The sequence below is a fragment of the Camelina sativa genome, chromosome 10, assembly GCF_030686135.1.
Source record: "Camelina sativa cultivar CO46 ecotype springtype chromosome 10, ASM3068613v1".
Taxonomy (NCBI): Eukaryota; Viridiplantae; Streptophyta; class Magnoliopsida; order Brassicales; family Brassicaceae; genus Camelina; species Camelina sativa.
Window position 1 is genome coordinate 4,252,603 of NC_141889.1, and position 15,737 is coordinate 4,268,339.

Below are 15,737 nucleotides of genomic sequence, written 5' to 3' on the forward strand. Positions count from 1 at the left end.
TTTGGTTTATGTTTTCATGAAAGTTTTTAATTATGTATGGGAATTCATTGTTTTCCTTCTCTATCTAATCATATAATTAAGCATTGTGTTTTTTTTTCCCCTCATTTGCCAATATTTTACATCTAAATATGTAAAGATGCTATAACAATACAATTAAACCACCATAAATCAATATTCTATAAATTATTAAATCCATATTTTTTTTTTGCAAATGATGATAATAAAATAATAGTTTTTCTAGAATTTGATGTATTATATGGTCCAATAATATCATAAATTAATAATTATGTTAATTTATATATATAATGTATATGATGATATAATAATGTATTTACAAACTATAATAATATAAAATATTTTATAACCTGGCATAAAAATAGCTGAAACTTTTTAAAAGTTTTCAATGTTTAGATATGCATCATTTTGATAGACTATTAAAATACAATAATTAACATTTACATAAATTTTAATTTGTGAATGTATTTCATCTGTATAAGTAAAATTTTCTATAATATTTATAACTTTTTGTCAAGAAGGTTTACTACATATTTCAAATACCATTCTAAAACTATAAAATGTGATTGTTCTAACATAGGTTTAACTGTATTTGTATTTGTAGCTCCTAACTACTATCATATGGGTACGCCGAACAGAATAATTGGTTTGTTTTTTTAGCTGGCCAATTTTGGTAAAACTCAAACAATTTTATGGGCGGGCACTTATAATACGATCGAAAACTAATTTCGTGTGCCTCTTTTTTTTTTATAATTTGTTTGGTAATCTGAAACTATACATACATATATACAAACAAGAATTTGTGACACAAAATCAAACGGATCGAAGAAACCTTGTCATAGTAATCTCTGGTGGTCACGTGTCACCTCCACCTTAGCCCCAAGATCCTTCATGAACTTTTTCTTCTTCCTCTTCTACCCACAACCGCTTTTTCCCAGGGGAAAAAATCCAAACTTTCTCGCTTTTTTTGTTATCGTTCCGCTCATATCACAACATAGACTCACAAGCAAAGTGCACCGATTCAACTTCCTTCTCCTGCGATCGTGATACAGTTATCAAAAGGGTTCGAATTTACCTATTGTATCGGAATCGTGGAACATACCTTACCGGAAAGATGACGTGGAAGCAGGCGGCAGCTCAAGGGGGCTTTATACCCAACGATGCTTGAGAACCCTGATCTCCGGTGTGGTTTTATACGCAAGGTTTACTATATCATCGCCTTTCACCTTCTCGCCACCGTCGCCGTCGCAGCCACTGTGGTCAACGTCCACCCAATCGCTCTGTTCTTCGCAACCACTGGCCTTGGATTAGCTCTCTACATAGTCCTCATCATCACTCCCTTCATAGGTACAAAAACTTCATCACACAACTGATTTAGGAATCAAAGTTTCAATTTTTTTCGAATTTTGATTGTAAACTAATTTGTGTTTCTCTCTGGTTTTACATTGTTGTGTCTCTTGTACTATTTTACCACCAGACGCATCCGGTGAATTACTTGCTTTTGGGGGTTTCCACTTTGGCTCTGGCTTTTGTTGTTGGATTGACATGTTCTTTCACCAATGGTAAGACTTCATCAAACCACTTTGGTAGTAGATTTTGAGGAATTTGAGATTTTGATTCTTGATTGATTATGGATTTAATATCTCTTAATGTTTGTGGTTTCCATTGTGCGTATATGTTTATGACTTAACTCTGTGTTGGACACAGGGAAAGCGATTCTTGAGTCAGCGATCTTGACAACGGTTGTGGTACTTTCTCTCACTATATACACCTTTTGGGCGGCTAGGAAAGGATATGACTTTAATTTCCTCGGACCATTCTTGTTCGGCGCTCTCATCATGCTTATTGTCTTCGCCATAATACAAGTAACACCGTTTGTTCCAAATTCACTACATGCAATAGAGAGAGCAAAAGTTTTAGTCTTAGCCTATGGAATTTGATAACATTGTTTTTAGGATGAGAAGTTTGAAACTTGATTTCACATTAGACATTTTCAGAGGATTAGAATTCTAATTTTTTAAGCCCATCTAATGGAAGTTAGAAACTTGATTTCACTATAGGCATTGCAGAGAAAGAGAGCTTTACTTTTAACTTGTGCTATGTGTGGTAGTCTTCGTAGCATTTTTTACACTTCGAAGTTTGAAAAACTTGATTCTCACTCTAGGCATTACAGAGAATTATAGTTTTATTTAACCTATTGAATTGTCAAATGTGGTATTTTTGGTAGCATTCTTTTGGCTAGAAGTTAGAAACTTGATATCACTATATTCTATAAGCATTCCGTAAAATGAGCAGATAAATATATGAGCAGATAAACATGATGATAGACAGAAATATTGAGGAAACACTACCAGGTAAATGTTGATTAGTTCCAGCAAGAGTCCACAATTCGTTTTGTTTCGAAACCTAAACATGTCATGTGGAATCACGGCTGAGTTTTCTTCTATGGATGTAAGGACGGTGCCATCCAAGAACTTAATAACGTAGGGATGATCTGTAAGTTTGTATTGTGGATAGGTAGTATCCACTTGAAATTCAGATATATTGTAGATGCTCTCCTCGTGAAGATCATCCCTAAAGCGGTAAACTCGGTTTTGGGGTATAGAAATTGGAATAAAGGTAGACTGCATTATATGTTCATCTGTTACTAATGAAAATAAGGAAGATGGAAGCATGTATATAAATATATGGAAGTTGTATACTTGTTCATCAAGTAGGAAGAAATTTAAGTTGATAATTTTGCCATGTTGATGGAAAGCTTTTGCATGCCATTTACGTAGAAGCCGGCCACACACAATTTGAGGTACACGTCCTGGCTGAAGGTTCTTCAATGGAATTATACTCATAATTGTTAATGGAGGTTAGGAGCGTTAAAAGGTGTGTACAATGAAATATGGAAATATGAACCATATATAGAAAGTAGGGCTGGGCATTCGGATAACCCGTTCGGGTTCGGGTATTACCCATTCGAGTTCGGGTAAACGGATTTAGAAAAATAGAACCCATTGGGTATTTTTAGATATATGGGTTCGGTTTGGTTTGGGTACTATCGGGTTCGGGTCGGTTTGGGTTACAAATTTTAGAACCCGATTAGTACCCGAACTACAGGGTACCCGAAAAAATATAATTAAATTTAAATAAATTTAGTTGAATTTTGACTTACATAACAAAATATTTTAGATATTTTGATTATTTTTGATATTTAGGTATAAAACTAAATGAAATATTCAAAATTATAATCATAATTTTGGGGTAATTGCATTATATTAATGATAAATATTATAAATATATTTATATGTTTGGGTTTAATGGGTACCAAACGGATACCGGATATTACCCGACTCTAACCTGAACCCACGAGTATTAGAAAATAGAACCCGATAGAGTTTTATAGGCAAATCCGTACCCAACCCGAATCCGGTTTTTCGGGTCGGGTTCTGGGTTGGGTATTCGGGTACGGTTTTTATGCCCAGGCCTAATAGAAAGAGCCGATTTTGGATTTTATGAATATAGGATTTTCTAATTTGTAGTGTTAATTTCGTTTATATGAAAATTAATGCGTTTCGGTTTCATAACGTTCAAGGAGATCGTGGAGCAAATCAACTATTTAAGGGAAACAATTAATAGCACGGGTGGTGTAATTAAGAGGATTGTGGAGCAATTTATTTTCTTGTTTACATTTTGAACCATAATTATATATTGTAGATCTACCATTTTGACCCATATCAACCATTTATGTATAGTGTTAATTTTGTTTATATGGAAATGAATGAGTTTCGGTTTTATAACAATAAAGAGCAGGACGTGGTGTAATTAAAAGGATCATGGAGCAATTTAAGAGAGACAATTAATTTGGAAACCAATTTAATGTCAAACAACCAATAATGAGAGATCAGAAGCTTACTTTTATATATATAACTAGGTTTTGAACCCATACTACGCGTGGGTATATTTGATATATTTTGATGAAAACTATATATGATTGATGACGGTAGTAAAATATTATCTTATAAAAAATGAAATTAGTATTAAGGAAAAAGTTAAATTTCAGATACACAATTTTTTGAAATATAAAAATCAATTGTGTTATAAAATCAAATCTGATAAAAAAATCATGAATTTAACTCGACATCCAAGCGAGGCGAATTAAACTGATGACCTCACATATCCTAAACCATTTCTTTGACCACCAGAAAAACAAAACAATTTTATCATCATAAATTTAACTCGTTTTCATATTTAATTGATCGTTACCACCTATGTTTTCGTGTTTTTTATTCAATGTTTTCTTATTCTTTGTATTCTTTCTTGTCATTTATATTGTCAAATTTTGTGGTAATCGACATCATTACTTTTACCGTCTGGTTCTTCGCTATACTCTTTTTCTTCTTCGTCCTCGTCAACTTCTTAACTTTCTTCCATTAAAAAACTTTTTTTATATTACCACACAACTTGTTAATCCATCAAACTCCAAGAAAAATATCATTTTTTTTATCATAAAAATAAAAAATAAGATAAAAATAAAAAATTAATGAAAAATATCAACTTATCTATAAAATCATACACAAAATATGTTTTACAGCTCATAAGAAATAAAAAGCACAAACTTAGATAAATAAGATAATTTATGTTTTACATAAATATTTATAATATTTTAAACTTTTATATTTCGAAACCTTTTAAAAAGTTTCGAATATTTATAATATTTTAAAATTTAAAAATTAAAAAATTATAATATTTAAAAACTTTTTAAAAGTTAAGAACTTTTAAAAGTTTCAATATTTATAATATTTAAACTTTTAAAAAGTTTCAATATTTATAATATTTTAAACTTTTAAAATTTAAAAATTATAATATTTAAAACTTTTTAAAAGCTAAGAAGTTTTAAAAGTTTCAATATTTATAATATTAAAACTTTTAAAATTTTTAAATATTATAATTTATTTTTTTGAAATTTTTTAAAGTTATAATTTGATCAAATAAAAAACTGAATCAAACCGAATATACTTTTAAACTTGGACGCCTGATAAATCAAGCTTTCTTGCTCATTCATTGTTGGAAGCATATTAATCTTATTTATACTGGTTATGAACCAGTGTCTAAAAATTTTCTAGCCGATATGGGATATTGTGCATAGTTCTTTTATTTCCATAAATTTAAAATTTTCCTTTTTCTAAAAAATTCTGGAAATTTAAAAAATGTTAATGAATGACATGTCAAATCCTGATTAGTTGTTTAAAATAATTCTTAATATAATAAAATTCTGGAGATTTAAAACATGTTAATTAATGAAATGTAGAATCACAATTGAGGTTTAAAATCTTATATGGACAACTTTAGGAGCTTATAGCTCCTAGTTCCTACTTTTTTTATTAGTATAGATTTGTAACGATTTGAGTAGAAATATTTTAGTGGACTAAGCAAAATGTATCACATGTACCTGCTTGTTTGTACTTTGCCACTATGTTCAATGGACCCAAAATCACACTTACCCGAACGATCCAACTAAAAATCTGAAAGTGGCTTAGTTTACTCAATTAGAATATAGCAGTCTAGCCCAAAATTCTGACCCAATATATGGACTTTATTAATTAATATGTAAAGTGATAAAAGAGCTTTTTTTTTAATTTTGATCAACATAAAAAGAGCTTTATTATTACAAAATCCCTCTCAAACTATCACAATTTTCACAGTAATCTATACTAGTAAAAAAGTAAAAGACTAGAAGTTTTGGCCAGTTTAAAAAAATTATATCTTTAGTCAAGATATAACAAGCGCTTTGAAAAGCCAAACCCAGCATAAGTTCATTTGTTTTTTGTCGACATAAAAAACTCCGTAGCATAAGTTCATCTAGGGAGACCTTTCATTTAGGATTTTTCAAGTTTTAGTAGATTAGTTTAATACATTCTTTATATATTTGAAATAAGATTTGGCGAAAAACTATACATATATATATATATATATATTATTGGACTTTGACCTGACACTACCGTCCCTAACCTCACCAGACTAGTACTCGAATATTCTAATTTAAGTACTCATTAAATAAAACTTAACAAGAAAACATGTTTGTGTACTCATAAATATCTATCACCTAACATATTAAATGAAGTTTCCTTATTTTTGTGAATTTGAGCTCAATTAGTGTTTTTACTATGCTCATCTGTGTAGGTTCAGTATTAATTGGTTATCGTAGATTTTGTTGTTTCGGTTATAGTAGATGGTCTCAGTAGTAACTTTTTTACTAATGGGTTGGACCAATTTTACAAAGCAGTAAAGCACTATCCCTGTTGAAACCCCGACACAAAAGAGCGCTCATACGAATGTGTGATACATAAACCCTTTATATACGCTGGATTCCATTTCTATACCTTTTGATATTTAATAATTGATACTGGAGAAAGTAAGATATGAACAAATCGTATCAAAAGGAGAACAGATGTGGTTACTTGGTTATGTTTGATAAACCATCTAATTCGAAGAATAAAGTATTATACCTTTTTAGATTTATCATATATGTCCATTGATTATTCTTGTTTTTAGTGAATTGCTATCACTAAATTAAATCATATCAGTAGCAAGTTTTGTGACGTGGTTCTGTTAGTCCCACAGACTCCACATGCAAATGTTTATCATCCCAACCAATGTAATTATGGAAACAAAGCTAAACAAAATCAACCACTAATAATCTAAATAGAATCCCCTCTCTATTATTTTCCTTATAATAATACTTGCAAAGATATTTTGTTGCAACTTTAATATATTGGCAAGTTGCGAATGTGTTATACACCGAAGCACATTGACAGAATAGCTGAATAGAGAACTCTATTTGTTTTCTTTTAACTATATCGTAAGATCTGATCTTACTCTGAGTCTTTCTTTTCTATACTTAGGCGGCCTTACCAACATGCAACTTGAATTGCGTCAATCCACCAATGACAAACAATATATCAACACACATGTGACGGCTCATTGACCTACACGACGAAGGTTATATTGCTAATATATCACGTAATACTCACTCAAGTGGTGGAAAGCAAAATAATTAAATTTGATAACTATTAAACCCTTAATATAATCCTACTTTTTTAAAAAATGTAATACTAATGAACACTAACTATATTGTATCGTATTATAATGTTTGTTATGCATCTAGACTTCATTTGTTCAACAGTCACTATTTAAATTATATGGATCGTCTCGTTTCCAAGAAGAAGGGATAAGAAACCACATGGAGAACGCGTTCAACGGTCTACACATGTCGTCTTAGCTTTTCGAGTTCTGTGGACAGAAACCAGAGCCAATATATTGGTAATCATATTCATCATGTCTTGTCTCGTTAAAAATAACTAAAGGTATAGAACATATATAATTAAAACGCATGTGGATGTGGATATGTATACGAATCGATCAAATCTCACCATAGTGGACTTTATAGTATATGGTTTCTTCCTTCAAGCTCAAAAAGTAATCCACACCTTTCCTCGAGAGTCATCCATCAACCCCATTTTTATTGAAAGATAAATTTATAAATCCGACTTGCAGTCGATGAACATGTGACAAAGTCGATGTGTATATAGTTCATACATTAATGCGTTTCAATTATCAATTTCTTTGTTTTTATTTTTAAATGATATATTTAAATGCCAAAAGGTACTTATAAAATTATTCTCTCTTTTCAGTGCATGCAAATTATGCTGCTATTAAAATTTGGCAGTTAAAGATTTGTATAATAAAGTTGTGGAAACTACAAAGAGTACGCTATATAGATATTCACCACAATTCCTATAGTGAACCAAAAACATAGATGAGCCATAACTTTAAATCTGTAAAGTTATAAATTTAAATGTGGGTGGCCTGACAATTTCAGATTTATTAAAATGAAGGTTTTAGACTTCTATGCGCACAAGATATATATGGCTGAAGGAAATTGCAACGACGAGAACTATACACAAACGAAAACCATCCAGAGACCAGAGAGTACTATTACTACATAGTAGAAGATAATAGAACTATTGATAGTTCGGTGAAACTCGTACTCATACGTTTATTTTTTTATAACTAACCGGTCGAAGACTAACGCTATTTTGTCGACGGAGGTGAAATTTTGAACCCCAAAGTAACTAAAAACAAAAAAAATCCTTCACACAATTTGAGCATCGTGGATGGTTATTTTAGTTTATTTTTCCCTTTACGTAACAGTTACAGATCATGGTTGGTTAGCATACCTCCTTTATAAATCACATGTTTGATATGGTAATGAAAATAGATAATACAGTATATATTAATCGGGTTCATGAAACCATCCTCCATCCCAATCACGCAACTTCCGCTTTTTGTTTTTGTTTTGTTGCCCACCTCTCATCTCTTCCTTTTTTACTTTTCATATTCATTCATCTGAATCCATCTTCTTTTCTACTCCACTATCTTTTAATTTCAACAAACCAAGTAATCATACTTATCACTTGATCCTTCTTTTACATAAAACAAATAATAATAAAAAAAATCTTATCAGTATTCATATAATCGTCACCACATTTTTCGCTAAGCACATCGCAAGTGTTGTATATGATAGATTTTACCAACTTGACTAGCTCACTTTCACATGCTCCCTCTCTCTATTCACTAATGTTATGCTACTAAATTTAATTTGATGATTTAATAACTACTTATCTTACAAACCGCTATGAATTATTGATCTTTCTAGATTAGGATACATAAGCTAAAAGACTTTAATAACGTTAAAACGTAAAAAAAAAGGTTAAAAAGAAGTACTTATGTCGACCACACAACAATAATTCTAGATAGTCACATGAATCTTGAAGAGTTTATGTGGATTAATAGGACACTACATAAATTGGACCACCGTAATCAAAAAAAGATGATGTCCTAATCATTCCAATTCCAAGGTAAAGAGACGTGTAAGGAGAGAATTATAAAAGACATTGATGATGGAGATTGCGTAAAAGATTGACTCTTGAACATTCTTAAAAGAGTCATAATTATCATTTATTCATGAATGATGATGGAATCTTTAAGACAACCTTTCTACACCACACACAACACAACACTCTCTCATTCGTAAACGCGACAAATCGGCTACGACCCAAGAACAACAACACACAAAAGAACTAATAACATTTTTTTTCCAAGATTCAAACGATACCCACATTAAGAATCAAGAACAAGAATCATCACGAATCGAATCTAGAATCCAACAATATATTACACAAAGAGAAATTAAAAAAAAAAAAAAAAACACACACACAACAATTTCAAACTCAAGCAGGTGTTGAAGTCCAGAAGATGTCCTTGAGAGCTGGTCTAAGAGCAGTACTGCAAAAGTTGTTGTACTCGAGAGTATCTCCATGATCTTTCTTCACTTCCACGACAACAAACGACGGAGCCACCGCGAATATCTCAGCTTCCACCGCCAACTTCCCTTTCCGACCATTATGTTTCCCTACAATCCTCACCCTACTCTCACTCTTCCTCACATCAAACTTATTCCCAACTCTCGCCGCTTCTTCCAAACTCGAAATTACGCTACTCGCAGGCCTAGATGTAGCAAACCTCATCTCCCTCTTCTCCTCTTTCTTCTTCTCCTCAAACAAGGGCGACAAATCAAACCCTTCAGATAACGCAATAATATGAAACGCGTTCAGCGTCTCGGTCTCTTCCTTAGACTTGTGCACCAAGTTATCAACATCCTCAGCTTCTTCTCCTCCTTCCGTAGGTGCAACAACTGGTTCGTTTCTTGATCTCGTCGCAGACTTCTTGAACCAAACCGAATCCATAACCTTGTCAATCGTAATCCTAGTACTCGGATTAGGATCAAGAAGCTTCGTCACAAGACGTCTAGCATCAGAAGAGAGCCAACCAGGACATTTGAAATCTCCTCTGTAAATCTTCCTATACATATTCACAAGATTATCATCTTGAAAAGGTAAATAACCAGCAAGTAGCACGAAGAGTATAACACCACAAGACCACAGATCCGCTTTAGCTCCGTCGTAACCTTTCTTCAATATAACCTCCGGAGCAACGTACGCCGGAGTACCACAAGTCGTATGAAGAAGCCCGTCTTGTTTCAAATGCTCAGTAAAAGCAGAGAGACCAAAATCAGTCACCTTAAGGTTACCTTCTTCGTCTAACAAGAGATTCTCAGGTTTCAGATCTCTGTGATAAACACCACGGCTGTGGCAAAAATCAACGGCTGAGATCAATTGCTGGAAGTAAACACGAGCCACGTCTTCTCGTAGTCTTCCTTTAGACACTTTAGCGAACAACTCGCCGCCTCTTACGAGCTCCATGGCGAAATAGATCTTGGATTTGCTCGCCATGACTTCGTGAAGCTCGACGATGTTTGGGTGTTTCACCATCCTCATCACTGAGATCTCTCGTTTGATCTGCTCCACCATCCCTACTTTCACGACTTTCTCTTTTCCGACGACCTTCATCGCCACGCTTTTTCCGGTTTGTACGTTACGAGCGTGGTACACCTTCGCGAATGTTCCGTGACCTAGTAGACGACCTAGCTCGTAACGTCCGTGAAGCAGAGCCGTACTGTTACTCACACCACCGCCGTCAGATCCATTCTCCACCGGTTTTGCTCCTCCGGCCATGTTTTTTTTTTATTTTTTTTATTTTACAAACGACGATTTTGATTTTTTTTTCTTGAAAATTAAAAAAAAAAACAAAAAAAAGAAAGATTTTACGGTTTTTTTTTATATTTAGCGGAGAAATCGAGAGTTATGAAATAGTATCACCCGTCCTCGACGTGCTTACGGTGGCAATTCCTGCCGCCGACAGACCGGTTAAACCGATCACAAAGCTTAGTCTTCACCGGCGATACTCCAACCATCTCTCTGCATTCCCTTCTTAGGATTTGTTTCCTTCACTCAATAGAGACAATCAGAAGCAAATTTTTTTAGTTGAGTGAAAAAGAAAAAAAAAAAACGAAACCTCTTTTATTTTAATTTTCTTTTTTATTTTCCGGTCGGATAAGAGTAGTAGTATTTATATAGAGACTAACTACTGTAAAATTACGTGAGTACCCTTATTAGGGAGTGATAACTACACCGTGTAACCTCCTTTCACTGACTGACAGGTGTCGTGTGTAATCCCCGTGCGGCGGTTTCGAGTTTATCACGTCCTGGGATAGCGATTATGACACGTGTCTTTAAGTGACTGGTTTCGATTGAAAATTACTGTATAGAGATTAAGAGGATAAGGAATTTGTGGAAAAGTTATTTAACTCTATAGTTTGACTGATGGCCTACTTAACATTTTGCATATGATAAGATCATTGAGGGGGAAAATAGCATAATTGCATTCAATGAATCAAACTTTTCTGTATCTACAAATATGACAACAAAAATTAATGGTATCTTAGTGTAGGACCTGGTTATAACTTCCCCTAGCTAGATTCCTTCAAATTTTTCATTTTTGAAAAATGTTTGGTTATTCATTTGTTGTGGTCCTTATTGTTATGGACCATTATATATGTTGATTCTAGGGTTTTCTATTTCATTTCTTTTGTTTTTTTGTACACGAAGGTAGTCCATCATGCCTTAAGATCAGATATGTAAAGTTTCTTTCTAGTTTATTTCGAGACGAGTTTTTGAAATGGGTGGTTTACTGGTTAGAGCAAAAAAAAAACATTGAAATAATTAGATATACTGTACTGGTCAGTATGCAACTAAAAGCCTGGTTTGATGAAATTTTTGTGTAGTTTACTTAAACCAATTAATCAGCTAGTCAATGTGTTTACCAAGACATTCTTTTATCTTTTCTCAATTCATACATTTTTGTTTTCAAGATGGAAGTTCTTGATATATACTCTCCATTTTAAGAGGGAATATTTTTTTCTATTTACGTTTTTTTGTTTGCCAATATATATAACATCTTGTATACATAATAGAATACATGGAAACAAATAATATGATACCATTTTAATATATATTTAACATAAATATAATAAAACTAATTAATTTGGAGGTACAATTTTTGATTTACAACTAATGACAAAGATATTCTCCTTTTAAGTCCTATTCCAATCCTTTAATCAAATGTCAGAAGACACGTGTGCGTATGATTTGTACAGTTACATAAAGCGTACGAAAGAGTAGACGTAGACAAAACACATACGGATATATCTAATCATGATGGACTTAAAACGAAATACGTATATAAACCTATACTTTTCTTATGTTACTTATCATTTTTATTATACTTTTGATTTCTTATTATTTTCACGTGTATTATGCTTTCGGTTTCTAATCGTGAGATAACCTATAGACAATTCTTTGTTGACAAGCAAACTAAACAGTAAATGGTGCTGACGTTAAGTTAAACAAGAAGTACAAGTATAGTTATAGAAATGAAATGAGCTAGTCCAATATACATAAATTACTGTGAAGAATACTTTTATATATATAGCCGAAGTTCCATATCAAAATCTACAACTACCAGAAGTATGTGATTATAGTTTGGATTTAGGATTCTTAAAGTTTGTATACATATAGTTTTTCTTTTCACCTGGTCTGCGCTATAAACTTGCTAACTAATTAATGATTCCAAGGTACCGTTATATTGAGTTTGAGAAAACCATACGAAAATGAACCATGAATATCCAAATAATTATTCAGTTAGATTTCTAATCCGAAATATTTTTCATTTTTTCCTTTTACAAAACAACTTAAAAGAACAGTAAACGTTTTGGCTTATATATGAGAAACTGAGACCAAGAACACAATTTCTGAAAGAAAAGCTTTTTTAGAAAAAGAAAGAAAAGAAACTGCAATCAATGACCGAACATACCAACACGATGTTGTTTCCTCCTCAGCCACCAGAAACGTTTGGGCGGCTCTCAGCGTCAGCGATCCCTACCTTTCTTCTTGTGGACCTTCTCCTCCTTATTTCGTGGTAATTTATGATTTATTATAATATTAAAAAAAACAAATATTACAAATTGTAGCTACGTGGTTTTAATTCGGTTACGAAATACCGAAAAAAAGCACTGCATTCCTGTTTTATTTACCAGATAATTGTTTTTTTCTTTAGCCAAAAAAGTATATTATAAATAGAAATTATGTGTTTCTATTTGGCACTTTCAAATATGATTCTGATTCTGGTATCTGGTATTAATGGGAAATCGTTTCACTATATATATTGCTATTATCAAAATCGATGCGAACAATTGTTTGTAATTATGTTGTTTGAAACGGTCTAAATGCATAGGCATATATGGTCGAACGGTTGCACCGACTACATTTGATTTGTTGTCTCTATTTATTTATGTGGCTAAACTTTACTTCTAACCGCATCGCACATGCATTCACCACAAAACAATGTGCGATTAAAACAATGTGCTACCTAGTGCACATATTCGCATTCACGAGACACCTATACTCCCATTCTCTGTTGCGTCTCATAATTATTCATCTGAGATACATCATAGATACAACAGTCATACACTTGCACAAACACACGAAAAGAGGAGTATATAAAAATAATGCTATTATTGCATACATGCATGGGAATAAATAAGTTACATATAATACACAATATGATATTCTTAGCATAAGTTGTTCTTGTTGTTGTATGGACAACACCGCTTTCAATGATGTCATGCATGAATATATGGTTTGTTTTATAATTAATTTCCTTGCCATTATTTGATATATATGTTGTTGTTTATATTAATGTGACATATACAAAATATGCATATACTGTATATACGACTATCGCAACATCTTAATACATTATTATTATATAAACAAACACAAATTTGACAAATTAATCTGAGCCGAATATATCAAATCACTAAGCAATTTATTTTTAACAGATAAAAATCAATTAATAATAAGAGAGGAATTTGGTGTACAACAAGATTCCTAGACCGATCTGATGTAAAAGTTGAAAATCACACCGACATTTTTATGTGTGACTAAGTTAATCTTCATCCCTTATCAAAACACAACAAATATGCCGAAAATAACAATCATAACCTTGAATTATTATTGGTATATATGAAACTATGAATTAGTATTATGTAACATCGTTTGATTAGTTTCGGCTGAACTAGCACCGTCGACATGAAGTCCTAATTGTCTCCTAGACAATAATGAGTTAATGACTATTTTATTTAAAGATGAAACCAAATTAGTCAATAAACATGCATTGTGCTTTTTGTTGGAGTTGTTTAATTAGACTTTAGATTCTGTATGAACTAGTATAATTTAGCTTTATGATACCAAACCCCTCGTTAAAGAGATCACAGAACGAAATGAAACGATCAAGAGCATAGGAGTATTTTGCCGTGCAACTATATGTCTAGCTTTTGAATTGTATTTATGTAAATAGATCTATCGATTCAAAAGCAGATAGCTATAGAAGGCCTAAATAATCCTGATATCTCTTTCTTGATGATATACTTGCATGTTCTCTTGGTAGATTAACAGAGAAAAAAAAGAAGCAAAAACAAAAACAATGACAAAGAAACAAAGAAGGGTAGGGATTTTCTGGTTCAGGTTCTATTACATGATGACGTAAGCAAGCGTCCCATAGAGTATATTCTGTCAAACTTTGGTAGGCGGTGTCTTGTCGTATTGTCGCCAATAAGTTATAGTACTTCTTAACCAATATTCGAGTATGATATTTATTTTCGATTTCCCAAATTATTATGATCATTAAACAGACATTTGATTTGAGCACTAATCCAACATAACTATCAGTATTTCTGGTCGTATTTAGCTGCTAGTCTGTTTTGAGATGAATTATGTCGATAATATTATCTCTCATGTGGGAAATAACAATTTAACTAAAATATTTGGTTGCGAAAATGAAATGAGAAATTTCCTCGAAGATAACTTTTTTTTTTTTTTTTTATGTAGCTTCGAACAAAACAAGTCTAGCATTGCAGCACATAAAATTAACAAAAACACAATATTCTCATGTACTTATTTTTGATAACATAAGTTATATAAATTTCTGTCAATTCCGGTCCGGGTGCTGCCTACAAATTACAAGTGGTTTCCCAAACTATTATTTTGTAAAAATTGATTGTTCAATATTCATAATATGATTGTGCAGACATATAATATCAAAAAATACTTTTGTAATAAATATCACATTTTGCTGATTCCGTAAGTATTATAAGATTGGAATCAAATATACTTCTTAGTTAGTATTATTGTATTTAATCATTTATATCTATTGTAATAAGGAATAAAATCCTTTGTTCGTGGAGAGCCAGCAAAATGTAAACACGTATGGCACCATAATGCAAGCCAAGACCAAAATCAGTAACATGTAGTACTCAGCATGCAGGCATTACTTGCAATATGTGAATTCTAAAAATTTTGTATACAATAAAGATTGATCGCGTAGTATTTCGTTTTCAAACCATTATCAACACCAACATACCATCATCTTGTCTGTGCTATGATTCCATTTTTTCTCTTAAGACCAACAAAGACGTTTCGGCTGTCACCAGACAGCGACAAACTCGTCGAAGTTCAAGTATTATTTTATGAATTTAGAACTCCAATTAACAAGAAAACAATAATTAAAGTTTGATTATTATATTTTCTGACCAATTATCATATATTTTGATTGTTTTCAAACTTTACTAAGATATGAGGTGTTAATCGGGATGGTCGCACATCGACAACAATATATATTCAAAAATAATAAATTGTTTTTTATTTATAAAAGTT

The 15,737-nt window shown here is 32.1% G+C and overlaps 2 protein-coding genes across 4 annotated transcripts; one reads left to right on the forward strand and one right to left on the reverse strand.

Annotated features, from left to right (window-relative positions):
* The first annotated feature begins 793 nt into the window (after positions 1-793).
* On the forward strand, positions 794-3,810 carry LOC147935790 (protein LIFEGUARD 3-like). Of its 3 annotated transcripts, none has more exons than XR_015568310.1 (4): positions 854-1,362; positions 1,493-1,577; positions 1,723-1,880; positions 3,602-3,810. XR_015568310.1 is itself a non-coding variant. In XM_087468875.1 (3 exons), exons 1-3 carry the CDS (start codon positions 1,176-1,178, stop codon positions 1,736-1,738), a joined length of 288 nt encoding a protein of 95 aa, XP_087325001.1. In that variant the 5' UTR covers positions 794-1,175; the 3' UTR covers positions 1,739-3,810. The 3 variants fall into 3 exon arrangements, 1 of the variants encoding a protein (XP_087325001.1); XR_015568309.1 differs by having other exon boundaries at positions 936-1,362; positions 3,599-3,810; XM_087468875.1 differs by having other exon boundaries at positions 794-1,362; positions 1,723-3,810.
* Positions 3,811-9,142: 5,332 nt separating this feature from the next.
* LOC104717095 (CBL-interacting serine/threonine-protein kinase 6) lies at positions 9,143-11,126 on the reverse strand. The gene has a single exon (XM_010434617.3). It carries the CDS (start codon positions 10,638-10,640, stop codon positions 9,297-9,299), a length of 1,344 nt encoding a protein of 447 aa, XP_010432919.1. The 5' UTR covers positions 10,641-11,126; the 3' UTR covers positions 9,143-9,296.
* Between the last annotated feature and the right edge of the window lie 4,611 nt (positions 11,127-15,737).